This window comes from Microtus pennsylvanicus, chromosome 21, assembly GCF_037038515.1.
Source record: "Microtus pennsylvanicus isolate mMicPen1 chromosome 21, mMicPen1.hap1, whole genome shotgun sequence".
NCBI lineage: Eukaryota > Metazoa > Chordata > Mammalia > Rodentia > Cricetidae > Microtus > Microtus pennsylvanicus.
The window spans coordinates 28595456-28622424 of NC_134599.1; the positions used below are offsets into that span (position 1 = coordinate 28595456).

A 26969-nucleotide genomic window follows, 5' to 3' on the forward strand; every position below is an offset into this window, starting at 1 on the left:
CAAGACAGCCAAGGATACACAGAGAAACCCTGACTCAAACCTCCCTCTCTCAGAATAAAAATAAATATGAAACATAAAACAATTTTTAAGTATTGAAAAGCTCACAAGTTTCTCAAAGATGAAACATTCTCATCAAAACATAAAACATTATGCAGCATGACATTACATGTAAAGGTATTTGTCACAGTTTCTGTTGTTGGAACTCTAAAAAGGCTTTTCTATATAATTTTCTCCTTCGTAAGACATCCCTGCAGCCCCTCAGCAATGTTTTTGAGAAACTACTCCCACACCCCACTCCCATTTTCTGCCCTGCCTAAGGCACCTCAGTTCTCTCAAGGCTACCTACCAACCTGACCTCTGACCAACTCTTAGAACCTTTTAATGAAAATAAGTGCTATGCAAATTCTAATTCACTATATAAATGGTAATTCACCTACCCAAAATTAAACTACCAGCTTAAAAAATAATCTTATATATCATCCCTAGGCCCCTTCTTATTTGGGGTGGGGCAATGTTCAATTCAAGACAAGGTTTCTCTGTATAGCCCTCGCTGTCCTGGAACTCATTTTGTAGACCAGACTGTCCTTCAATTCAGAGACCCGCCTGCCTCTGCCTCCTGATGCTGGGATCAAAGGTGTGCGCTACCACGCCTGGCCTTTTTCTTCTTTTTTTGGAGAAGTTCAAGAAGCTATAAGTAATTATGTGAGTTACATATAACAGTCCATAACTTAGAAATAGTTCATAACCAGATTTTCATTTTTTGTGAATGACACACCTCAGAGTGAGAGGCTGTTTGAAAGTTATGGTCCTCAAAAGCTCCAAAGAAGGGGCAGCTTGCTCAAAGTATGTAGAACAAGTGGACAAGAATCAGAATGCCTGGTCCAAGTTTCCTTCAAAGTTTAAGCAACAGGGGGAGTTTAGATGAACGAAAGAGAGAGAGAGAGAGAGAGAGAGAGAGAGAGAGAGAGAGAGAGAGAGAGAGAGAGAGAAGAAAGAAAGAAAGAAAGAAAGAAAGAAAGAAAGAAAGAAAGAAAGAAAGAAAGGCCTTTTATTTATTGCTAGACAAGGTAATATATATCGCCTTATTTCTATTTTATTATGACTTAGTGGAAGCAGACTATGGGAATAAAGGTCCTAAAAACTGTGTGTGAGAGAAGCAGTCAGCAAGAGGAGAAAGGAAAATGGGAGACAGTGAAACCAAGACAGCTGTGTGTATCCTTTCACTGGAGACCAAATGAAGCCACGGTCCGGTCATTCATTCCCTCCTCCTTTCTTCTCCCCATCTCTTTCCTTCCTTCCTTCCTTTCTTCCTTCCTTCCTTCCCTCCTTTCCTCCTTCTTTCCTTTCTTTTCTCCCCCTTCCTCCTCTCCTTCCTTTTTGGTTTTTGTTTGTTTGCAGAGTCAGGACCTAGGAATTTGCACAATCAAGCATTCCACTACCACTATGCTACACCCTCAGGCATAACTGTCAGATAAGATGGTGTTCATTAAGAGTAGTTAACATAAAAATGGAATTATAGATGAACAACACTTGGAAGAATAGATTCCACCCCAGCACACTAGTCTTTAAGATTCAAGTCTGAGTTATACTCATTGAATTACATGCTTTATGAGTTATATCCTCAATAAACCTGCTAAATTTAAGTCAGATGCTGGAGGAGGAGGAGGTAGGGGGCTGCACAGTTTGAAAGCAAAACTACAGAGTAACTAAGCTCTTCTATATAAAAGTCAATAAAACCAAAGACTAAACAGACACCAGTACACAGAACAGATAAGATGGCTCTGGTATATTAATAAAGAAATCCCTCCAACTAATCTGTTCTTGATCAGCAGCCAATAAAACGCCTTTGCTAACTGCAATTCTGACCCACTCTTTCCCCTCTGTGCAAGAGACATATGTGGAGAGGGTGCGAGCCACATGCTTCTCTACCAGAGAACGAGTGATCTGGCAGTCATCGTGGAATGGCTCAGGGAAAAAAGGAAACAACGCCATGTTTTCATTCCAGAATATTTCCAAAAGCATAAACTCCTGTCCTCACAAGCAGAATCTCACTTTTGCTCTTCTCGGCAAACTCTTTTTCTGCACGTGTACCTTTCCTAAGCACTGTTCTGCCTCTTTTCTAGGGGCGACCTTGGATTGTCCAAGAGCACCGAATCATATCCAACACAACCCACTCATCCCGTGCACCCCTTTCTACACACACACCCTCCTGTAGGAATGGCTGCCTGTTAGAGACTCTGGAGGAGTCTGTCTGGGCTCAACCCTAAAAGGCATGTGCCCTTGCTAACTGTGGGTCCCTGGGGAAGTCATTTAAGCTCCTTGTATCCCTCTAAATAAATTAGAATGAAGTTCCCACATCACAGCAATGCATTAAGACTAAAACTTGTTTTTATATGTAGAATACATATTATATGTAAAGTATGTATGCTGGAACTGAATAGGTGAATGGACAGTTGACGAAAGCCAAGAAAGAAGCATCAGGCACTAGAGTAAAGAGACTGTTATGAACTCACGTTCAGGCTGTCATGAACAGAAATGGATACACAACTATTTCTAAATAGTTGGACACAGTACGCCTTGATCTCAGCCCTCAGGAAGCAGAGGCAGGCAGAATTTCTGCAAATTCAAGGCGAATCTGGTCTAGCAAGACCTTATCTCAAAAAAAAAAATTACTGGCACATGGGTCAGTAACACACACACACACACACACACACACACACATCTAAGATTATCAGCTAAGGGAGTACCTAGAAGCAACGGCACTCCAATAGCAAGGAACATACCCAGAGCACAACTTTCAGGGGTGTTGTTGGTTTTTTTGGGTGGGGGGGTCGTCACACTGGGAAGTAAAAGGGATCATGAATGGAAAGCACTTGCTCTAACACTAAGCCCTAGCTCTTAGGTGCCTGAAGCCATACCAGTACAAAGAACAAAGGCTTATTAAGAAGTGTCTGATATTGGGCTATGGCAAAGAATTTACAAGATAAACCTAAGTATGTTGTAGTGCCAGAAAATATTAAAAATAAAATGCCAGAATGTGTTAAAAAACAAAGTGATGTGGACCTATCAAAAGACACAGGAGCTCCCAATAGCTAAATTCCAGCAACACCAACAACAAAGTATGTGGTTCTGCATTGTAGCCATCAATCCCCACTAATAACATAACTGAATAAGCAAAGTAGGAGCTGGGTAGCACCGTATGCAGTACATGCTTAGCATATGTGACAGGCCAGGCTCAAGCCCCAGCACCACCAGAAACTTAACTAACACGGGCAAGGACACACATTTACATGGTTACCTGGGCTAACAGAGGTGGATGACGTCTAAGTGCGCATCCCCTGTGAGGGACTTGCTTCTAGAGTGTACCAGGCAAACACTCTCAAGTGCTATAAAGTACACAGCCTGGCAAACACTGGCTGCCAGGTGATGGAGGTAAACACTTGACAAGTGTCTGCTAACAGCACCGGCACCCTGATGGACATGACTTTGATCTAACCTTGAGGAAATCATCAGATAAACCTAATCTGAAAGACCCAAAAAAATAGCCAATCTACTAGTACTCCTCCAAACTGTCATTAAAAACAAAAAAACAAAACCCTAGAAAAGTATAAAAAACTAACAGGCCAGAACATTCAACATAACCAAAAATGATAATCAACTTTTGCCTGCCTCTGCCTCCCGAGTGCTGGGATTAAAGGTGTGCGCCACCACCGCCCGGCTGATAATGAACTTTAACAGTACCCTCCATGGGACCCTGGGTTAGAACAGAAAGGATAGAAAAACAGTGAAATTGAAGTGGCATTTAGTTAGCAGTGCTCGTACTTTGTTCTAAGAAAATGTATTATAGTTGTATAGTATATAGTTAGTTATAACAAAGAGAAAACAGGGAGTGGGACCCAAGGAATTAGGAATGTGATCATTTGCTTCGTGTGAGGCCCTAGATTCAATCCCTACAACTCAAAAGAGTCTTTTTAAATAAAAGTTTTTGTTTAGATGCTAATTAAACAATTTACATTTTTAATGCTTTAAATCTTACCCAGATAAACACCAAAGTGTTCCTCTTCCCAAACAGTTATCATTAAAAAGACTGAGTTTTGAGGCTCAGGGTGCAGTTCAGTAGATCAAGGGCCTAGCTTGCATAAGGCTAGAGTCTGGGGTTAAGTCCAGAGCCTGAAATGCATAGTTTCTGCAGATAATGCTGCTAAAAATATATATCTTTACTCCCTAGAATATAAAATGTTACTTTCCTGATGTTTTCTCAAAGCCTGCCAAAAGTGGGCAAACTTTATCCATAAAAAACATTGCCTAAAGTGTCTTTTATAACTTTCCATAAAAACAATATAAATTGTCATAGAAATATTTCCTAAGTTTTGATTCAAATATTGCCTCATAATATGAAAGAAATAGTTTAAGAAACTCAAAATAAACAATACAAGCAGACAGCAAAAATAGCAGCTCTGCCCAGTAATTTACAGAAACATCCAATTTTGGGTTTTTGGAGAAAAAAGAGATTGTCAAACCTCATGTAACCACGGTTTTACTGGAAGAAAAAAAAACTCTATCCAAAATCAAAACATCTTACATGACTAGCATATTCCTGGATGTCGGTGAAGTGCCAGCAATAACCAGAGACACAAGACCTCAGAAGTCAGCACAGTGATGGGGCAGCAAAGCGGCGGTGGCGAGGGTCAGGCTGGAAAGCACTGGGAAAGCAAGTCGTGCTCAGTGTTTACAGTGGGAGGACTAGAGCACCAGCTGGAACACCAAAACAAACACCCCAAGGAGTAGAGAAGGGAGAGGGTATCTTAAGACTGGTCTCTGGGCCTCCCATGCTCTGAACCTCCATCTCTTCCTTCTACCCACTTTAACTGCCTTCCAAGAATAGGAGAGGGGTGGGGCCTTCCCATACAAGATGTGAGAGACCTAAACAAGCACCTGACCCCAGACACAACACCAACAGTCCAACTCTGCAACCCAGTAAGTTCATTGGGCTTACTTATTTACAGTAATGTAGGTGACCACCAAAGCCTCACCGCAGCAAGGACTCGAGCAGCCAACCAGATGGAGCCTCCTCTTCAGTTCCCCTCTCTACACGCTGGTACTTTCTAACACTAGGTTCTGAGCAATTCAGGCAGAAACAGATACAGCTGGCATGAGGTGTGCAGGGAGGATAGCTGAGCTCTCAGGGAGCCCCCACTCCTTTCATGAGCGACAATCAACAAGCCCAACCTCCAGGGCTGCTTGCTCACAAGCAGCCACAGCTGCTTCCCACAAAGACAGCAATTAATGGCTGTGACGCTCAAGGGACAGCCAGCCTTCTACAGCAAGGACAAGCGTAAGCCACCCACTCCTCCGGCCCGGAAGTGGACACTGGAATCTGAGATGAGTATGGATGCGGGTGGTGGTTAGATACATAACCACTCAGGAACCTTCCCATTGCCCTGTATGTGCAGCACTACTCTCGCCTTTGTGGTCAGGAAACACTCCGTGACCTGTACCGGCAAACCTAATGCCGTAACATCCACTCACAGGCGTGCCCACAGCACAGGGTACACTCAAACATAACAACACTACAGTAGGCACTAACTTCCTTTAGACACTCAAATGAAAATGACCTTTGACAGCTCAGGTTGAAGAGGTGTCTTTCCTTGGTCTGGCCCTCTGTTCTGTAACCCTCCTTCTCTGCTGCCATTCCACAGCTCCCCCAACTCTGCCAGTCCACCACTTCCAGAGAAACTGGCCCAGAGGACAGCTTTCCACCGCAGACACGTCACTCTGTGGAAATCTAACTCCACATCTTGCTTCACTCAGTTTCTCTCTCCATACAAGTTGCCAATGCTCCCAACTTCCCCGCCACTGGGTGTGCACCTTTCAGGAAACGTGGAATTTTCATCAGAAAGCTTGGGGTTTGCCACCCTGTACCATACCTGCTTACTCTCCCAAGGAGCTAAGAAATAGCCCCGCCCACCAGTAGCTCACTGTCTTCACTTCTGCTCAAACATCTTCAATGGTTTCCTTGTCTCTATCATACCTAATTTATACTCTGGAAACTATATGGTAAGCTATATTCTGGTCTAATCTAGCTCAATACAGGAAGACACAGGATCTGCAGCAAAGAGGACCAAAAGTTCACTCTGAGTTTAAATTTCTGCTTTCAGTGTGGCCTCTGCTGACCTCTATGTACCTCAGCTTCCAGTATCTTTAAAGGGCCTGGTGCATAAGACCACGAGGGCACATTAAAGTGAGTACACTTAGAAACCACAGCCGACACACTGTAAGTACTCAGTATATAGTACTTGCTACGATTTTTCTTATCAATACTCATTATATCCATTATTCTAGAACAAATAATATCCTTTAGTTTGACACATATTCGAACAAGCCCTTCTCACTAACTCCCCATAAGACCTTTTTGACCAGTACCTATACAAGTCCTTCTTGCTAGCCCCCCATAAGGCCCTCATCTGCAACACTCACCTCTAATACAATGTTTTTCTACTCCACCTACTAAATATAAACCACACTTTAAGGAACAACTTCCACCCTCTCTTCTGTAAAGAGTCTTTCTTATAGGGTCATGTACTGTAATCATTTTTTGTTTACTGGGAATCACACAATTTAATACTTACTCAGAAAATGTTCCATATGACTTAATGCTGTCACTAAATGAGTGAGTATTACACCCACTGTTATCTAACCTCCTTGAGATCTGGAGTCAATCATGGTTCAGCCTAAGTGTTCAACAAAAGCCTTAGAGACCAACAGGACAGGACAGTTCGGAGCTGGAAAAACAGCAGGACCAAACTCCTTGCCAATCAAATATAGATGTCACTACCTCCTCTCACCATCAACATGACTGGCACTCTTTGTTAACTGGTCTGAGGGCAGCAGGGACTCACTCCAGGACTCAATGGCTCCCAGTTACTACCTTCTTTGTCTTCTTAGTCCCACATCACTGCCCCCTACCACATGTTGACACCAGGAGAAGGACCTCCATATGCCTGCTAAAGACGCCACAGAAGAAACCACCCTATGGAGATCGCTATCTCTGGAATTCTGGCTTCCAGAAATAATTTTTTGTTGTTTAAGCCATTCAATCAATTCAATCAAAGTATAGCTATTTGTCACTAGTATTTGTTGCACTGTTGAAAACAAACGTAAGTGCCCAGAAATAGACACACAAATACAGCCAGCTGGGTTTCACCAAGGAGTAAAGACAGACAAAGCAGTGAGTCTTTCCAACAAATGGTTCTGGACCAAGACCATACCATGCCTGCCCACCAATCCACACACAGACCTTATACCTCTCACAAAAGACCATCCAAAGTGGATTACAGATATAAAATGCAAAGCTACAAAACTTCTAGAAGATAACATACAAGAAACTCCAGGTCTGACACAGTTAATAGAATGAAAAGGCAAGACACAGAGGGAAAAACCAAATACATGTCCAGTAACAGGCACGTACCCAAAATATACAGAGAACTCTTTTAATTTAACAATAAGAAAAGGAAGCAATCCAATTTTTACCGTTTGTTTAAAACAGGGTCTTACTATGTAATCCTCCTGCTTCATCCCACTGAGGGCAAAGATTATGATGTATGCCACTATGCTCGGCTCAAAATTAAAATTCTAAGAAACTTTAGATAGGCATCTTACCAAAAAAGACATAGAGACAGCAAAATACACACTGGAAAGTATGTTCAATACCACATATTGTTAGAATTTATAAAGCAGACAGGTATCAACATGTGCACAGTAGAATAGTCCAAATCCAAACCCCTGGCCACACGAACTGCTGGTGCAGATGTGAAGCAATAGGAGCTCCCATGCACTGCTGGAGTGTGCACGCAGCCCTGTGGAAACAGGCTCACCACACAACCCAGCATAGTACTCCTTGCTGTTACATTTCTGCTTATGATGCCAAAGCCATCAAGATATTTTTCAAGAGGTGAATATGTAAATCATTGACGTCCAACCAAATGTGGGGCTACTAATCAACAAGGTAAGAAATAAGCTATGTCACCAAAAAACAAGGATGAATCTAAGTTACACAGCCAAGTGAAAAAAGCCAGTCTTAAGACCATATGTTACATAATTCCAGTTATACAACATTTTAGAAAAGAAAAAAAAATATAATATGTATAATATATAATATACTCATATGTGTGTTTGTATAGCTGTATACCTATCAGAAACTGGGTTGTGAGGAAAGGGAGGACAAAATGCATGGAAGAATAGGGGATTTTCAGGACAGTGAAACTGCTCTGTAAGAGAGGACAGTCTGTGACAGAGTGTGCAGCACAGTCCCTCCTGTGTGAACTGTGGACTGCAGTGATAACAATGTAGCAACTTTAGATCATCTGATTTAACCACCACCACACGAATGCAAGGTGGAAACTGAAGACCAGAGAACTTCCACCAGTGGTGTGCTGGAGAACAGGCTTTGAGGATGAGCATGGAAAGGATGAGGGAAGGTAAGTGAGGTGCTCCCGGGTCTGCGAACAAGCGAAACTACAAACTAGAACAGAGTCCCTGAAGAGACCACACCCTCAGGACAATAAAAACCGATTGTTAAAAGCTACTCATAAGCACAGGTAGGTTAACAATAAAATCTATCCCTGCGTGGGTTTTTCAGAGCATGGGGGGAGGGGAACTTTTTAGAATTAAAAATAAAGTCAGGCATATGGCAGTGCATGTTTACAATCCCAGCACTTGGGAGGCTGGGTCAGGATGAAGACAGCAAGTTTGAGGCCAGTCTGTGATACATACATAGTCCAGGGTAGCCTGCACACAGAGTGAGATCCTGTCTCTCAACCTAAAACCAAGCAAAAATCTAAAATGTGCTCGCTGCTCATTGTGATCTGGGGTTCCAATCTATAACATCCACTAGGTCTGGGAGATTCCAAACTGTGGAACTGACATAAAAGTCCACCTCAGAATAAAAAGGAGAGATATTTCTGGAGGGGGCAAAAGCAAAGCGTTTTGGAAAGACACACACTCCCACAAGCTGAGTCACAGAGTCTTACGGGGAAAGATGAGTAAAGTAAAAACCTACCACAATTAAAGCCAGTACATGGAACAAAACCAACACAGATTAAACCTGCCAAAACCTAAAATCATAAAATGACACTTCAATAGATTTTTTTAGAGAGTAATTTTTAAAAATCAAACATAAAAGGAGTCAAAACTCAAGTTACACAAAAGGTATTCACAAATTTGGAAAATTTAAAAAGGGGGGGGGACTTCTAGAAAGATAATCACTACAAAGTAAAAGGCAATGGTATATACACTATGTCCCTCCAGGATCCTATGTGGAAGCAGTAATTCACAACCTTCTGTAACTCCACTTCAGGGGCTCTGACAGCCTCTTCTGGCCACCTTGAGGACCAGACATACACAGCTGATGATCCACAGACATGCATCTACAGAAAACACACGTACACACAAATAAAAAGTTTAAAAGACAGGAAAAAAACATGTAGACTAATAAAGAGAAGTGAAATGGCTGAACAGAAAGAGTGAAAAGTATATACCAGTTCACAGCTTTCTACGGCTACTGAAAACATGTTACTTTCAGATTAGAAAAAAAGCAAGTATTTCAAGTCCCACATAATATTGTAAAACTTCATGACATCAGAGGTGAAGAAGGAAATTTCCAGTTCAATCAGGTGTTGGGACCAATTGGAGTTCCTGGCCTTCAGCTGCTCTTCCCTGTCTAGAGCCTTCTAAACTTTAGTGGCAGCTGCAGCCTGGTCTACAGAGTAAGTTCCAGGACAGGCTCCAAAGCTACACAGAAAAACCCTGTCTCAAAAATACAAAACACAAAGGCTAGAACTTTGAGGGGTGGGAAGTAGAGAATTCAGTAAGAAATCTCACCAAATACCAACCAACAGCTTCATGGGGAGGCCAGAAAGCCAAGACCGGCACTAATAAATCTAGAACGTGTTACAGAATAAATTCAATGTGTTCCCACCTCTTTTCAAGAACTTATTACATTTATTCATCCGTTGACGGAGGACGGTACATGCCATGGTATGCTTATGGAGGGTGGAGGGCAGCTGGGCAGAGGTCAGGTCTCTTTCCACCAAGGGGACCTTCAGGGATCAAGCTCAAGTCATCAGGCTTGATGACAAGAGCCTCTGCCTCCTGAACCATCTGACAATCCTTGCAAATTTTAACTGGCACCCCCCTCTATCTTAGACTTCTGAAACATTATATACCTCACTTCCCAATATGCCCCCTACTCAGAAAAGTTGCCAATAATCTTTGCCCACTTCAAACCCACAGAAGTTCCAGGAATCCTCTGTCTCAACCTGTCCAACACTGGGCTCACAGGAGTGTGCCCCTGCACTTGGCTTTTATGTGGGTACTAGAGGAATCTGAACTCGGATCCTCATGCTTGCTTGGCAAGCACTTCACCAGCTGGGCTTGCCATCCAGCCCACACATTTATCCCTCTGAATGACGGTTCAGTTCTTCACACACGCAGACCCAATTTTCCTTTAAGTACCAATCAAGACCAGCGTTTCCAGAAAGCCAGCTACCTTATGCTACTTAAATGTCCTTTGTATCCATATTGTTTCCTTATATGAGATCATGAGCTATGCAAGAGGGGAAGAGAATACGGAAGACTCCTCTAAACAATCCACTTAGCTGGGCTACTTATTTTTCCTCTAAGGATGAAGCAAACTTCAAGGGCATTTTTCCTTCCAAAGCTCAAAGAAGATAAAATTTGCAAACTGTGCACAAATAAATATAACAACATCTCACATATAAAAATAAGCCGAGTGTATAAGGCCATTATTTTCATCTTTGACATTACAAAAGTAGATTTTTTTTTAAATAGTCATTTTTCTCATCTTTTCATTTCTGCCAATTTTAAAAGGAGTCCATATGTTCAGGGCTAAAAATGAACAAGGTTAAGCCAAAGGAAGTCAGACATCATTAGCAAGCAAGGACTTTAATACAAACTGAAAATGTGGCTCATACAATGATTAATGTACTACCTTAAGCATCCTACTATTACCTTCTTGCTGTAATATCAGCTGCAGATAAAATTTATTAATTAAAAAGGGGCAAAAATATTGATGATGCTTTTAAAAGATCTAAATAAATAGATATATTACACTAACATATGAGAAGATTCAATTATGCTAAGATCTTAATTCTCTATTAATTGATCTTCAGAGCCCAAACAAAAATCCCAGCAGGCTAAGCATATGATAAGATATTGCAAAATGATACTCCAAGATTTTGTGTTTAATGAATGCATGCACAAGCTGGTAAAACCTGACTGAGCTTCAAGTCGGCTGTGCCAGTCAGGATATGGCCACTAGGCCATAAAACTCCAGCAAGCTTTTATGTTTGCCTTGAAAACTGATTCTGAAATGTGTATGAAAAAGCCAAGGATGTAACTAGAAAAGGCAATTTCGAAAAGCAGAACAACGCTAGAGGACACACACTATCAGACTTTCAAAACTACAGTGAGCAAGACAGTGAGGTAGCCATGAAAGTACAGAACACAGCTCAGCAGAGAAAAGCAACCCAGAGATAGTCCAGATGTGTGGAGCTAACTCACTTCCCTACGCTGCCATGCAACTCATCTGTGAATCATTTACATCCAGTTCCAGAAGACATTTCATGGTGACAGAAATCAGGAGAGTGGCTGTGGGTAGGGTGGAGTGGGGTGGGGTGGGGTGGGGTGGCGCTAACACGCGGTTTAACTGGGGAAGCCAAAGGTATGGACATGTTCTATCTTAGTGAGAGACGGGTCGCACAGCTATATACACTTCTCAGAAACTACGTAAGTGAAACAAACATATAGTTGGTATTCCGCTGTAATTTTTAAAAGATTTATTTATTTAAATTAATTTATGTGTATGAGTGCCTGCCTGGGTGCAGCATGAGCATACAGAAGTGGGGCTGAGATGATTAGCAGCTACCTGATGCGGGCGTTGGGAACTGAACATACGTCCTCTCCCAGAGCACTAAGTGCTCTTTCCTAATGAACCATCTCTCCAGGCCCATGTCATTTTTTTTAAAACTATACACCAGTAAACAAATGTGTAAAATACTTGTGTCTCAAAACTGGAAGAAAATATATAGCATTATGAGTATTTATTACAAAATATTATTTTATTTCTTTCTTTCTTATTATTTATTTCTATAAGACATATATGCCATAGTCAGAACATGAAACATTTTTATAACAGAATACAAACACCTCACCTGTGCCCTGCTGGTCCACTATGTCCTTAAAGAAATTCCCCTTTGCATCTATAGCACTTTGCAAGAACTTTTCACACCTTCCTAATAATCCTTCAGTCCAAGAAAGGAACTGATTTCTTCTATCCTTGTACAAAGCCTAAAAGGGGACTGGAGCCCCAGCCTTTCTTGGTACTCTTAGCTGCTGTAATCAGAACAAAGCTCTCTTGCCACACACTACCACAGTCAAGATACGCTGCACCTCACAGGCCAAAAGTAGCCAGGCTAAGCAGCCAGACATGCAAAACTTTCAAGCTATGAGCCAAGCTGAGCCTTTTCCTTCATTAAGTAGGTTCTTCAGGTGTTTTGTTTTAGCGAGAAAGCTGAAACACTTATCCCAATATCCCTGAAACTTCCTGAGGTTCTTTTCGGTCCAGGAAGTCAAAACTATTTTCAGGACAATACAAAAATGCTATTAGCCACCGTGACTGTGCTGACGTGCCTTAGCACAAATCAAGGAAGCAGACATAAAATAACTAGAAGTCACTGTATTCCACTCAGAGAGAGAAAAAATGTGTTTTTACAAAAGAATGTCCTTGTTGGAGTACAAACGTTAGGAGTTTTATTACATCTTGACCCTGAATACATGCCATTTTCATACTCCATGTGATGGAACTGGAAGTATACACAAGACACATCCACGCACCACAACTGAACTAGCCACTTCTCCATGGTATACCAGTTTTACTCAAAATGACTACACTGGGTATATGTCAGACATTGTCTTGAAAATGAATTAAATGCACCTCTCATATGAAGGAAACAACTGACAGATAGCATTTGCGGCAGCTAGCGCATCTAGCACTTCTAAACAAAATCAGACTCCTGGGAAATACAGTTCAAGACCTTTCTAATGAGAGAACATAAAAAGTCTGTTTGGGGAATTTGAAGAAGACCCAGATAACATAAGAAACCATCATTTTTCCAAATGGTCAAAGAATGATGATTTAAAAAATCATGCAGAATGATAAAGGAGAAGGGAACTTGAACATAACAGCACGCAGACTACTCTGGCTTTGCAATGAACCTTCAGAAGCCACCACTCCTCAAGTGGCAGGGTATCTATTAGAAGAGAATATCCACAAGCACCTGAAAAGTCTATTCTCTTTTCCAACTACACATATGTGAGACCAGATCTTCTTCATACTTCACCCAAACACTGCCACAGATCAAAGAAGCAGAACTGAAATTCTGTGTTCTATTTAACCAGATAGTAAACTCACTTTTCAAAATGGACAGCAACGCCACACCTTATTTAATTTTTTGTTTAAAAAAGTTACTTTTCATTAAAATGATATTTATTCTCATGTGGCAGGTTTATTATTAGCAGTATTTTAAAATCATATCGTATGTACTTGCTAATATGGTAAACAGCAATGGCTATCACTAACAACTTCAGGATTCTCTAGCAATTATTTCTGTCCTTCACCTCAGCTCCATTCTCAACTGTTAGAATACTATAGGACATGTCTAGAATCATCACACCCATAGGAAAGCGTTCTGTGCTCCCAGTGCCCATGTTGTATCTCACCCATGACCCCTTGCTCTTAACAGGTTTGGCCTGGCTTTCTCCAGCAACCTTTCTCCATGCTTCATCCCACATACCTTCCACACTGGTCAGTCCTCTCATTTAATTCCCAGACATTACATGCACTTCGAAGGCTGACCACTTTTTCCCCTTAACTTCTCCAAGCTATCTAAATCTTGGTAGCTCTTTGAAACCACCAAGCAAAATGGACAGAGCCTTGGATACCAGTTTTGAGCGTGTATCCTTTAGTCTATGAACAGTGAAGACAGTCTTTAGGCAAAGGAGGGTAGAAGATTCATACAGAAAAAAAATCTTACAACTTTAAATTCCTAAGAAGACAAACAACAAAAATGTCTTACTGAAAACTACCAGTGCAGATTTGGGACAAAGGCAGCCGGCACTGTAGCACAGGAACCCTAACCTATAATCTCAGATTGAGGTAGTTGCAAACAAAAACACAGCATCCTCCAGATGAAAAAAAAGAACTGTAAAAGCCAAACAACAGCAGAAAGAAAACGGGATTTTATCTCTTGGATTTAAGGGGTTTTTATTCCTATTGGTGAGCAAAGTCCTTTTCCTAAAAGTGCAATCATATTTTCAAACCTAAGAAGAGCCTCGTGGTGTGTGTATTAGAGCCGAGAATCCCTTATCAAGTACTTTGAACCAAAATACGGTGGCTGGCTCCAAACACTGGAATACTGCATATACATAGTGAGATCTTGGGGACAGGACCAAGTCTAAACATGAAATTTCCCTTGTCTCCTATGCACCCTACACAGACAGCCTAGAGGAAATGTTTCTCAATGTTTCTCAGCATACTTGCATTCAAGTTGAAACCATCCACTGGGAGCAGGATTGAATTGTCTACTTGTGACATCAGTCAGTGCTACACTACTTTGGATTTTGGAGTATTTTGTATTTCAGACTTTTGGATTAGGGGTATCAAACCCACTATTATCCACTAAATCTTTAGTGCAAAATGACAATAACTTCTAGTTTATATAGTAACCCTTGACCCGTGCTTAATACACGGAAAAGACATCCAACCTACTGACTTGACTTAGACCTTAAGATCGACAATGCCCAAGTCGCTCTGGACCCACTACTGCCAGAGCCTTGGGGCTAACCCAGCACCACTCCTCTGCCGAGACTTCTGCAGTCTGGAACAAGCTCTCCTCCCTTCCACTCACGGAGCTGTCATCCATTCCTCTGCTGCCGCAGTACTTTTTCATTCCCAACACTACCTGGGACTCGTGTATCAGTCACTCTTCAAGGCCCTCATGATACAGCACCGAGTCAGGCAGAATCGTCCTGAGTTTAAGCTCTATAAGACATGACAGGTGGTAGCACACGCCATGAGAAAGGCAGAAAAATGAGCAGAGCAGAACTTTCTATGAAGGTAACCAAAAGAGGGCTCAGTGCTTGAATGACGAGAGCTGCCGGGACAGGAGATCCAAATGGAGAGCGTCAGGTTGGTGTTGGGAATCATTTCACAGGAACATTCCTAGGGAAAGGGGCCTTCCTCTAAGATGACAATCCTTTGTTGGGATCTTTACTCATTCAAACAATTATTCACATTTGGTACCAAATTTTTAAATACTAATTTACTTATATTTCTAATGAAAGATCCCAAATATTCCAATTCCACTAAATTTAGATCTTTCCCAGAAAGTGGTGGAGGGTAAGAGACAGACTTATTAAAAGTGGTCAGCTGTGGAGCGTGTGGGGCATCCCGGGAATCCCAAGGCCACAACGGGGTTCATTGTGAGAAAATGAGGAAACCTGTTAAGTCTTGGTATCAAACTTGGACAACTAAGAGTAGGCGCACATCCCTATACAAATACAATGTACCAAACCCTGTCATTTTTACCACTCACAGTCCCTAATACACTGCTTTTCTATTACAGTTGTTCAATGCATGATAGCTGTTCAAACCCTTCTTACAAGAGAATTTACTAATTATTCATTTCAATACAGAATCATGCATTTAGTGTGCATTTACAGAGATCACATGACCAAGCAAAGCTTGGAGGCAAACACCACCTTCAAGGAATGAGATCTTTATCTAAATCTGATCATCTCATTTTGTTTACTTGCTTGCTAGAGAAATTACTCCCAAACCCGCTTCATGATCATTTCCTCTGGTCTCTGGTTTCTATAGACTTCGCCTTAAACACACTGCAGTCTTTATTTCTGAGGCAGTGACTTTCAAACACATGTAGATTTTTTGTTGTTGTTGTTGTTTTTGGTTTTGGTTTTTCGAGACAGGGTTTCTCTGTGGCTTTGGAGCCTGTCTTAGAGCTAGCTCTTGTAGACTAGGCTGGCCTTGAACTCATAGAAATCTGCCTGCCTCTGCCTCCCGAGTGGTGGGCTTAAAGGCATGCGCCACCTGGCGCATGTGTAGATTTTTTAAAAGAAGATTAATGTCAACATTTCCAAAGCATGTCCTACAAGACACTAGTCCTAAGGAGAAGCAATAGGTATCATAGAGAAAAAGAGTCCCATAACCAAGCTAAGCTTAAAGTTTGCTGGGTTGAACAAAGTTTATCAGGTTTAACACGGGACTCCTAAGTCTTTATCACTGCTGCCGCTGCTGCTGTCGGGCATGTCTGTGCAGAATAAAGGACAACTAATTCTATGGGGTCAGTTTCCCCCTTCCACCTTTATGTGGAATCAACTCAGATTGCCGAGCTTTAAGGCAGGCTCTTGTTTACCTGCTGAGCCACTTCACTGCCCCTGAGTCTTTACTGTTCCCATGCTATGGCTTTCCCTGAAGCATACAAAAGGCTCCAAGGACTCAAGCCATAGCATACTGCCAGAACCTAGGCCTAATGGATGATATGGTCAGTGCAAGGCAAAGGGCTAGAACTCAAGGGAACAAAAGGTTTGGCACAGAGCTGGGGACAGCCATGAGACTACATAATAGGTTTTCAACAATAAACCTAGAAAAGCAAAGACTCGGGGGTAAGAATAATTTGAACTCAACTGGAAAAGTGCCATGCCTATGAAAAGATGGTACAACTTGTGTGCAGACAATAGATGCAAACAGTATGACTGTATGGGACTTCCTAGTTTCTCCAAGACATTGCTATTCCTCCAAATAACAGACCTGTGGTCATGGACCTCACTGAAAATGTAAATAATGCTTACACCCATGCCAACCTTTTGACATGTGACACAACACAGTCATCTACAAAATTCACAAGAACCACTGGTGGCACATACCTTTAATACCAGCACTCAGGAGGCAGAGGCAGGTGGAACTCTGAGTTCAAGGCCACTGGGTCTACAGAGTGAGTTCCAGAACAGTCAGGACTACTGAAGAAACTGTGTCCCAAACAACAACAACAAAACAAAAAACTACGGAATCAACGTAATAAAGAAAAAAGATCACACACACACACACACACACACACACACACACACACACACACTGCATAACATACTAATTAAGTTTATGATTTTGGGTTAGGTCACAGTCATAGCTATCCTGAGTCACATGGGGCCCATGGCTAGACATACCTGGTGGGACATTTCACAGAAAAAAAAGAGAGACAGACAGACAGACAGACACATACAACATAAAGTTTCTTAACTTCAGAGCACTTCATGCGTCAGTCCCGCAGTCCCTAGGTAACCCTGGTGCAAATGCTTCATGGTTGATGAAGTCTGCAGAGTTATGTGTCACTTAAAAGGTATTTTTAATTTCTGCTTTTTAAACTTCTCTCAGGCAGTGCAGACTAAATGGCCAAAGGAAAAGGAAAATAACTTATGTGGTGGGTAAAACTCAAGTAGTCTACTCAGCACCAAGAAGCAGAAGAACCTGTGATGGTAAGAACAGCCTCACGCAAAACAATCCCGAGCTCTAAGTGCGTTTTATAAGCTGCACGGCTGCTGGATCCCAAATCTCAACATCCCAGTTCAGCACTCTGTAACTGTGCTACTGCAGTGGGTGGAAGAGTTTTCAAAATAAAATCCCTTAAAACACCAACCTTCCAAGAATTACTATAATTAGGTCTAACTTCCTTACTTAATAGAACTATTCCATTTTTAGCGCCTGCTCATCGACAGCCTAAGAAGCAAAACGCATCCCCCTGGCTTTTGGAAACACGATGCACTTTTCTCCAGCTCAGCACCAGCACGGGTCAGAAACATCTAACGGCAAAGTAAACGTGGAAAATGTGTATCTTCGCCACATGACTTGGTTGTAGTAAAGAAGGAAGTCCCAGCTTTGTGTAGCTGGCAGGAGGTATGGTGCCAAACCCCAGAGAGATGCTCTGCTTTGGGCCCTGGTAATGAAAGAGGCTGGCAGGCAAGAATCAAGCACCTATTATCTGATGTCCACTGGTAGGCAAGGAAGCACACAAGCTCGCGAAGTCTGGCTGCCTATCGGGAGGGAGGGAGGAGTCACCAAAGAGCCACAGGAAGCTCAAAGTGTGAAGGCAACGTGCACTTCAGTTTCTTCCCTGGAAATCCAGGACATGATCTGTCCGTACCCATGTTTACAGCGACAGTGCTTCCCACTGACGGCGATGTCCAGTCTCCAGCCGGTTCAGCTTTTACCCCTGCCATCTACCAACTTCAGAGTTATATAACCCCCTCCTTATCTACACTTGCTTCTTCAGCTGCAGCAGCTGCAGGACTAGGGAGGAAAGTGCCAGCCAGACAATAAACACTCCATAAATGTTAGCTGGCATCATCAGTAATGGCTGACAAGAGCGGTCAGTTGGCCATACCTCTATGACATTCAGGTGTCTTTAGAAAAATTACAGACTCAACTGTTTTTCCTTTTAGCTAGGTAGATTTATACACCATGCATGGTTTTTTTTTTTTTTGAGACAGTCTTATTTTGTAACCCACACTCACTTGTAGCTCACCCTGTAGCCCAGGCTGGCCCTGAACTGTTGGCCAGCATTCTGCCTCAACTTCCCAAGTGCTGAGATTACAGGCATGTGTTACCAAAGTGACTTCATAGGTTTTTAGTTTGGCTGGTTTTGTTTTTAAATATAGTAAATACCTGACTAATTATTCCTATCAAGAACCTACCAATAAGTGTCTGTAATTTCAGCACAAGATCACCCTTGACTACATAATTTCAGAGTCATCTCGGGCAACATGAGACCCATCTCAAGAACTTGAAACACACACACACACACACACCCCTTACGTAGACGTCACCATCTAAGATGCACAAAATTAAACGTTTTGTCTACTATAACTGGACTCCCCCAGTTATTCGCTCTTTAGATCTGGACACATTCCTGCCTGCTTAGTCAAGACCAAATTCAAAAATGCTATTATTCTTACCAGCATATCCCAACAGTCTCCTAACTGCCCTTTCCCTCCACACATCACGATATGAAAGTCTAACTATTCACTTTAGCGTGTGTGTGTGTGTGTGTGTGTGTGTGTGTGTGTGTGGCATGAACATGTCATAGAACACCTGTGGAGGACAGAGGACAACTCTGTGGAGATGGCACTCTCCCCATACTTTCTGTGGGTTCTGCAGACCTAACTCAAGCAAGTCTGAGCCTCAGTCCAAAGTCCAGATCTAAACTGGACAGAGTCAAGACTGTCTACACCTCTACCATTCAGGATTTTAAGTTCCAGGCCAGCCTGGGATACATAGCATGATTATCTACACTGAAAAATCAAATAAAAAAGAAATGAAAGAAAAGAAACGGGACTCAGCAGTGAAGAGCACCCACTGTTCTTCCAGGACTCAAATTTGGTTCCCAGTACCCATCTCAGGTAGCGCACAACTGCCCAAAACTTCAGCTCCAAGAGATCTGATGCCCTCTCCTGGCCTCCATGGGCATCCAAGGATGCCCTTTTAAGAAAGAAAGGAGGCCTGCTGGTGGTAGCTGTGCATACCTTTAATCCCAGCAGTCAGGAGGCAGAGGCAGGAGGATCTCTGTGAGTTTGAGGCCATCCTGGTCTACAAAGCAAGTTCCAGTACAGCCAGAGCTATATTACTTACACACACTTACACACTTACACACACACACACACACGTCTCGAAAAAAACATAAAAAAAGAAGAAAGAAAAAAACAAAAAAAAAAGAAAGGAAAAATCCATATCTAATTTCATTCCCATAGCTAAAAGGTCTATAGGAACCAGTATCCACAGCCATCCTCCCTTGTTGTGCAGGCTACAGTTCTTTCTCAGATTCATACTGGTTTCTCTAGCCTCTGAATGGCGCTCCCTCTATGTGGCATTATTCCTTTCTCACCACTGCCCTGAGCAATGCCTTGTCATCTTCCAGATCTCGGTGAGAGACTGGAGCACGACAGATCCTGTCCCCCTGTTCCACGGAGAGGACATTTACAGTCCTCTCCACATCAAAAACACAACTCTCATAAAATGACAAGAGGCTGCTGTTGAATGTTGCTCCAAACAAACCTGGGTTCATTCCTTTCTTTAGTTGGTGAATGCCTGATACGTTCTAAGTACTGTAACTATGCTCAGTACACCTACCTCTGTCTATATAGGAAAGCGGTGTGATGCGTGGGAGACAAGCACATCCCTCGCGAAAGAGCGAGCGAAAGACCTGCGGCACTGGACTAGCTAACTTAGCTCACGCGGTCCACCGAAAGAACAAAACCTATTGCTTTAACGTGGGCAAGATAAACTGAAGGCTTGACTTTCCAACGTAATACTAAGTTTCTCTGTGCATCCTCAGGTGTTCCGTGGAACAGGAGTCCAAGTTCAGTTACCAGTAAGTAGATACGCAACTAAATCAAGACTGCTGCCACAGTTGGCACCATACACCTCCCTTCTTGGCAGACTCCAAGAGGCCAGGAGTTGAGCTGGCCTGGGAAGAGTGATTTATCTTCCCACATTTAGAAGTGGTCCCTTTGCAACAGAAAGGCTGTACTGCTAATGAATCTTGAATTCTAACCTTGTCAAACCAGTACCCTCCCTAGGTACTTGATTAACGAAAAAGAAAAAGCCGAATCCTGTGGCCACTGACAAAAACAAACACCACTGTCCAATTCTTTTTGGAGAGAGGGGGGGGGAAGTTGCTTTCTTGCCTTCAAAAGCAGATATCTTTCTACAAAACAAAGTGACTCCTTGAAAATTACAAGGAACCGACAGGCAGATGTTAAAAGGTTAAAGGCTAAGGCGCAGGCAGATGTTAAGAGGCTAAAGGTTAAGGCTGTTGATGGAGGCTGCCGAGGTAGGTAGTAGCGTTAGACGAGAACCAGCAAGCAGGCCCGAGCGGGCAGCAGCTCCCAGGCACCGGCCGGGGATCGCAGGTCCCGGAGAGGCACGCAGCTTTGACAAACGCCAAAGCCTCAAGCAACCCGGTTCGTCACACAGCCCCTGCCCAGGCAACAAGCGCAAGGCCGGCCTCTGCACTCCCGGGAGCGCCGCGGCTCCAGCGCGCCGGAGAGGCTGGGGTCAGAGAACGCGTCCCGGGCAGGGCTCCGGTGAGGACGCCCGCCGAGGGCTGCGATCCCACGCCTGGTCCTTTGTTCCGTCCCGGCGGCGCAGGCCCGGGCTCGGCGGCCCCTGCCCTCACCTTGTAGACGTCGCCGTAGGTGCCGCTGCCGATGCGCTGGATCAGCTCGAAGTCCTCCTGAGGGTTCCGGCGGGACAGGTCGAAGCCGGGGTTCATGGCGGGCCCCGGGTGCCCCCCGCCTCCCTCCCGGCCCGGGGAGGGGGGGCGCTCAGGGGGGCCGCACGGAGGGAGCGCCCGCGGCCGGCCCGGCTCTGCCGCCGGTCACAATCGCCCGGCTGCACGCCGCGGCCGCCGCCGACCACGACGAGCCGCCCGGCGTCCCCGCCCCCCGCCGCCGCGCGGAGCCGGGTCACACCCACCAGGAGAGGAGCGCGCCCGCAGCCCCTCGCTCGGGGTGCAGCTCCAACATGGCTTCCGCCCGCCGCTCCGCCCGCCCTCCCGTTCCCGGCCCGCGAGCCACTGCGCAGCCGCCATCCCGGACGCCGCGCGCTCCCGGCGGGCCCTGCGCGCTCCCGGCATGCGCGCCCGTCGGGAGGTTCAGGACGCGCCAGACTCCCTGGAACAAAGTTAGACGCTCTGCCTGGAGCCCCAGCCCTGAGCAGGTAGCAGTAGGTGCAGTGTGCGAGACGGTATCCCCAACCTTTTAGGAGCAGATACTCAAGGGCTACTACCGAGAACCCAGATCCTTCCTCCTAGGTGTGGAGGGAAGGGGTCCCAATCAGAAAGGTGAGGGCAATGACACTTTGGTTCTTGGGGTTGGCTTGACAGGGATGCAGAGAGGACCAAGACAGAGCCGGGGGAGTACGGTGTGGGAGGGCGTAGGGGGAGTGGGAAGCGAGGCAGAGCCTAAGCGGTGATTGACCTCTGTCCGGGGAGAGGGTTGGATTACCAAAGCCCGGGGCGGGGACTGTGCACGACGTCCAGCAACCCTACGAGCCGGAGGTTGCAGAGGGTGGGGCCTGGACTGGATCTAGTCCCACACCTGAAATGTAAACACGTGACCGTCCCGAACCTCCGTAGCCTCTACCTTACCTGCCTAGCGCTCCACCCAGTTTAAGATCCTGATAAGCCAGGGAACTGCCACACGTTGTGGATTCCGTGGATTCCGTCTCTGACTGCTAAAAGCTATCTAAGAAAGGACTTAGGCAATGGAAGGGTCATGCTGGGTTCTCAATAAAATAACTGTTGTAACCAAGTCGCTCATGACCACTCAGGCGTTATAACGTTCTATTTTTTCTTCAAAAAGGCTTTCCTAATCTCCGTAGGCACCACACCTCCTAAGAATTAATGTTCCCTAATACCTAGTGGCTTCCCAGAAACTACATCTTCTCAAACCTGTTAAGGAATAGCTGAACAGTCTGCTTAACAGATATCTGCTTCATATTGATTTTTTTTTATCAGTAGACAGTATAATTACATATTTACTAAATTCTCAAATTGTTTACTCCAAACCGGGTGTGGTGATGCACACCTGCCATCCCAGCACTTGGGAAGCTGAGGCAGGAGCATCACTGCAACGCCAGCCTTGACTACAGAGTGTGTGTATGTGGTATTTACTTGAGTATCTATCGACTAAAAGATGTTGGGGAAATGATCCTCTCTGTGCCACATAAACAGGCTTCCAGTTGTATGATCTTTAGTTATTCTAAAGCATTAGAATGTAGTAACAATATTGCTTACATTTCTGCCCCCGAGGTGCACGTCGTGGGATTAATTCAGGATAGACTCTAAGGCTGTGCTGTCTTGAGCTACTCCCAACCATGCCTGTTGGTTTTTCCCTGCTTCTTTTTGCCCATTGAAGGCAGTAGCAGGGGCCGAGGTGCAGGCCTGCCTTCTGTGTGTGTGCTGTGGGTGGAGAACTGATTGTCTTCTTTAGGCCAAACATGCAGATAATTGGCTGGGGACTCAGATAAGCAAATTTAAGTATCCCAAATTGGGACCAGCTCTGCTCGCTTTCTCTGCCCTGTTCATGTTTAAAAAGCCAAGTTTCCAGGGCTGAATTGCTTGTACCAGAAAGTTCTAATGGTTTCACTGTTTTGTTTGCTGGGATTATCATCTGTGCAGATAACCGAGTGTTTGCATCCCTAATAGACCTCTTTCAAAGGGAAAAGACATTTCAGCAGGGTTGGAGCAGGCTTTAGAGCTGTGTTTGCATCACTATGGCAGGATTTAACTTCTCCTTTTTGCAGAAAGATTTTTCATGTAAGGTCCCGATTTGCCATATGGGTTAGGCCATAAATAAAAAGGTCTTTTGTAATTAACTGCTCACAAGAATTAAAAAGACTTTGCCCTCCCCCGTCTAACAAGCCTCTCCTTTGCTAGAAGTGACACCAATGATCACACATTTGCTTTGAATGAGAGAAAGGGCTTCCCTTGTCTATGATTAGAAACATCCTTAGGAGGCATCTGGGTTTCACTGTTTCACTGGGTTTTACTGTTGCTTGAACACTTCCTGTGAAAGGAGCCTCGCTGCCGTGGAAAGGTGTGCACCTTATCTTTAGATAAATACTGCCAGTGAAAGTTCATAATGGCACGGAGAAGATGGTAGTGTCTTCCGGTACCAAGTGCTTACAAGGAGACAAGAACTTTTCCTATGTAGTATCTTATTTAATTCACACAGCAACCTGATAGCATAGGTCTATTATCTTGTTTTTATGGCACCACTGTCTGATTAAACTACTCAAGGTCACACTGAAGTCTTGGTTTTTAACAGAAGCAGCTTACTAGTAAAGACTAGATTCTTAGCCAACCATTTGTTCTGTTTATATTCCATATCCTGCCATATTCCTTTTTTACTTACAATGATACATACAGCATTTGTGTGATGCCTTTTTTTTCTCTCTTTAAGTTAAATTGATCTGCAATGGACTTAACCAGTGAACACTTGATTCTGGTCGTAAGAGAACCCAGAAAAGAAGGGTCAGAGCACCTGCCATCCAGCAGTTTGTAGCATCACAACCCAATCAATAAATGGGCCTAAGAAATGAGCAGGTGACTAATATAACATATGAAAAAGAGCCCATCTTCACCAGTCATTAGTGCACAGAGATTCCATCTTACCCCAGTCAGAAGTCAGTTGGAAAGAAAACAATGTGAATGTGCACTGAAGGGAGCCCTTACGTGCTGGTGGGAATATAAACTAGTCCAGTCTCTGTGAAAATTGGTATGGAGGGTTCTCAAGAAACTAGAAGTTGATCTACCATCTGGCCCAGCTATCCCCCTCGTGGGTATTTACCCAAAGACTCCACATCAGCATGATTACAGAGATGGCTACCCATCAATGTTTATCACAGCACAATTCACAGTAGTTCAGCTATGGAACCAACCTAGGTGCTCATCAAGAGAGAAATGGCCAAGAAAAATGTGATATATATATGTCACACACACACACACATATATATATATATATATAAAATGTATGTATGTATATATATACACACACACACACACACACACACACAATGGAATTTTTTAGGCCATGAAGAAGACTGAAGTTATGTCATTTGTGAGAAATGGGATGCAGCTGGAGACACAAAGCCAATCTCAGAAAGACAGTATGTTTTCTCTCATTTGTAGTTCATATATATATATATATATATATATATATATATATATTCACATGAAATCATGTGTGTATATATTAAATGAAAGTGGAAGTGAGATTGTTTAGGGGAAAAGAGAAGATTAGCAGGAAGGGGGAGAGCCAAGAAAGGGGAAGGTGGAGTTAATAGGGCACTGTATGCTCAACATAAAATATATAGCTAAAGAAAAACAAAACAGGAGCATAGAAGCAGAGGGGAACCACATTAGTACACATTGTAGATTGGGGATGGTGCTAAATTGATGTTTAGAGAGTTGAGGGTAGTCAGGCAAAGGAGGGGAGATGGTATTCTCCAGGAGCTCTTAAAGCACCCTCCATAAGCACTACACAGCAGAGCTAAGTGAAAAGGTTAGGCTGGGCAGCAGCCCTCATTGCCAGCGTATCCAGACCACCCTCTGTTAGCCAAGCCCTCCTGGGATCCTGCCTTAGAAACTCCATGATCACTGTACTAGCTCCCATTTTTTTTTGTACTAGCTCCCATTTTTACTAGTCTACTTTTGTGACTTACTCATTTTAGCCCTCTAAAATTAACATAACTGCCACCCACATTTAGGTACACTAGTGACTGCAAAAGAAATACCCAGCAAGGCTTAGATCAAAGAAAGATTGCAGAGGCTGGAGAGCTGTCTCAGGGATCAACAGCACATACTGTCTTCCAGGGGGTTCTAGTTCAGCTCCCAGCACCCACAGAGGGTGGCTCACAAACACATCTATCTCTGGCTCTAGAAGACTTGATGCACTCATGTGAACATACCATACACAGTTATACATATTTAAATTATTTTCAAAGACTACAACCAAGCTACACACTGAGAAGGAAAATCAACATAGATATAGACGTGAAATAATATGACAACCACAAGTAACTGTGGTGTGTGTGTGTGTGTGTGTGTGTGTGTGTGTGTGTGTGTGTATGAGCACATGAGTGCAGATGCCTTGGTAGGCCAGAAGAGGGTGCTAGATTGCAGTGGAACTATGGTTACAGGCAGTTGTGGACCACATGATATGGAGTGTAGGATCCAAACTTAGGTTCCCTAGAAGACAACAATTATGTGCTCTTAACTACTGAGCCATCTCTCCAGCCTAATTGTGTATGTTTAGAAGGTGGGGATAGGAAGAGAAAGGGGCAACAAGTCTAAAAAGTCTGATTGCTTTTGTGAATTTTTCTTTTTGAGGTAGGGTACCATGTAATCAGGTTGGCCTCACACTCTGTGGCTGAGAATAACCTTGAACATTTAATCATTCTGCCTCCATCTCAAGTGCTGGAATTATAAATTTGTCCGATATTAGCCAATTTCATGTGGCATTTGGGAATGAAGCCAGGGCTTTGACATGCTGTGCAAGCCCTCAACTAACTAACAGCACCAGCTTATTTTCTATAAAAATAAAAGACAAAAACCATTTTAAGTCTTCATGAAATATAATTAGCCATAAATGAGTATATCAACAGTGCATGATGTGAACATATATGTATGTATGTATAAAATTCATACATAAATATATTGAATTTATTTTGAAATAATTTTTTGAAATGATTATCACAGACCAGCTGGAAAGGTTTTTGTTTTTAAGAAAAAGAGCCAGTTTATGAAGAGGCTTGTAACATGTGAGGTTCTCACAGGCTTATGTGGCAGTGGATAAGTCCAGGAGATACAGCCTAGCTCTGCTTTGAGTCAGGCTACTTCCTTTGGATCTTGTCTCTGTCTCCTTTCCTGGAGGACCTCGGGAAATTACTTCCTACTAAGGCGGCTAGGGAGTATCAAAGAGAAAATAAACATAAAACTAGTGGTGTCTAGCATTATAGCCAGCCCACAAAGCGTTAATTACCTTTGTCTTAGGCCTATGTGAGGATGTCTTCCCACCAGAACTTCATGGTAGGACTCTGTTGCTCAAGACACTACATACGTTAGTCACAAAATAGAGAGAAACCAAGTTGATGCTGACTGTGAGGTTGTCCTCCCTGCTGGCTAGTGGTCATAGCTCTGGGCGGTGCTGTGCAGGCTGCTGAGGAATGGGGAAGGAGGGAGAGTCATTAGGGGTGCCCGGCTGTGAACTCTAAGCCAGAATAACAATTAAAACATGGTGCTATGGTGACGTGAATGTGCTGG

At 43.5% G+C, this 26969-nt stretch overlaps 1 protein-coding gene across 9 annotated transcripts in view; it reads right to left on the bottom strand.

The window, feature by feature from the left end:
• Window positions 1-21721, bottom strand: part of Map4k3 (mitogen-activated protein kinase kinase kinase kinase 3) — a 157088-nt gene extending 135367 nt beyond the window's left edge. For 4 of the 9 annotated variants that reach the window (XM_075955679.1, XM_075955681.1, XM_075955680.1 and 1 more), the window contains exon 1: window positions 21321-21720. In XM_075955679.1, the coding sequence (XP_075811794.1) occupies window positions 21321-21416 (96 nt within the window). In that variant the 5' untranslated portion in view covers window positions 21417-21720. Of the gene's footprint in view, window positions 1-21320 lie in introns of all 9 variants that reach the window. The other 5 variants (XM_075955677.1, XM_075955676.1, XM_075955675.1 and 2 more) reach the window with 2 other exon arrangements.
• Between the last annotated feature and the right edge of the window lie 5248 nt (window positions 21722-26969).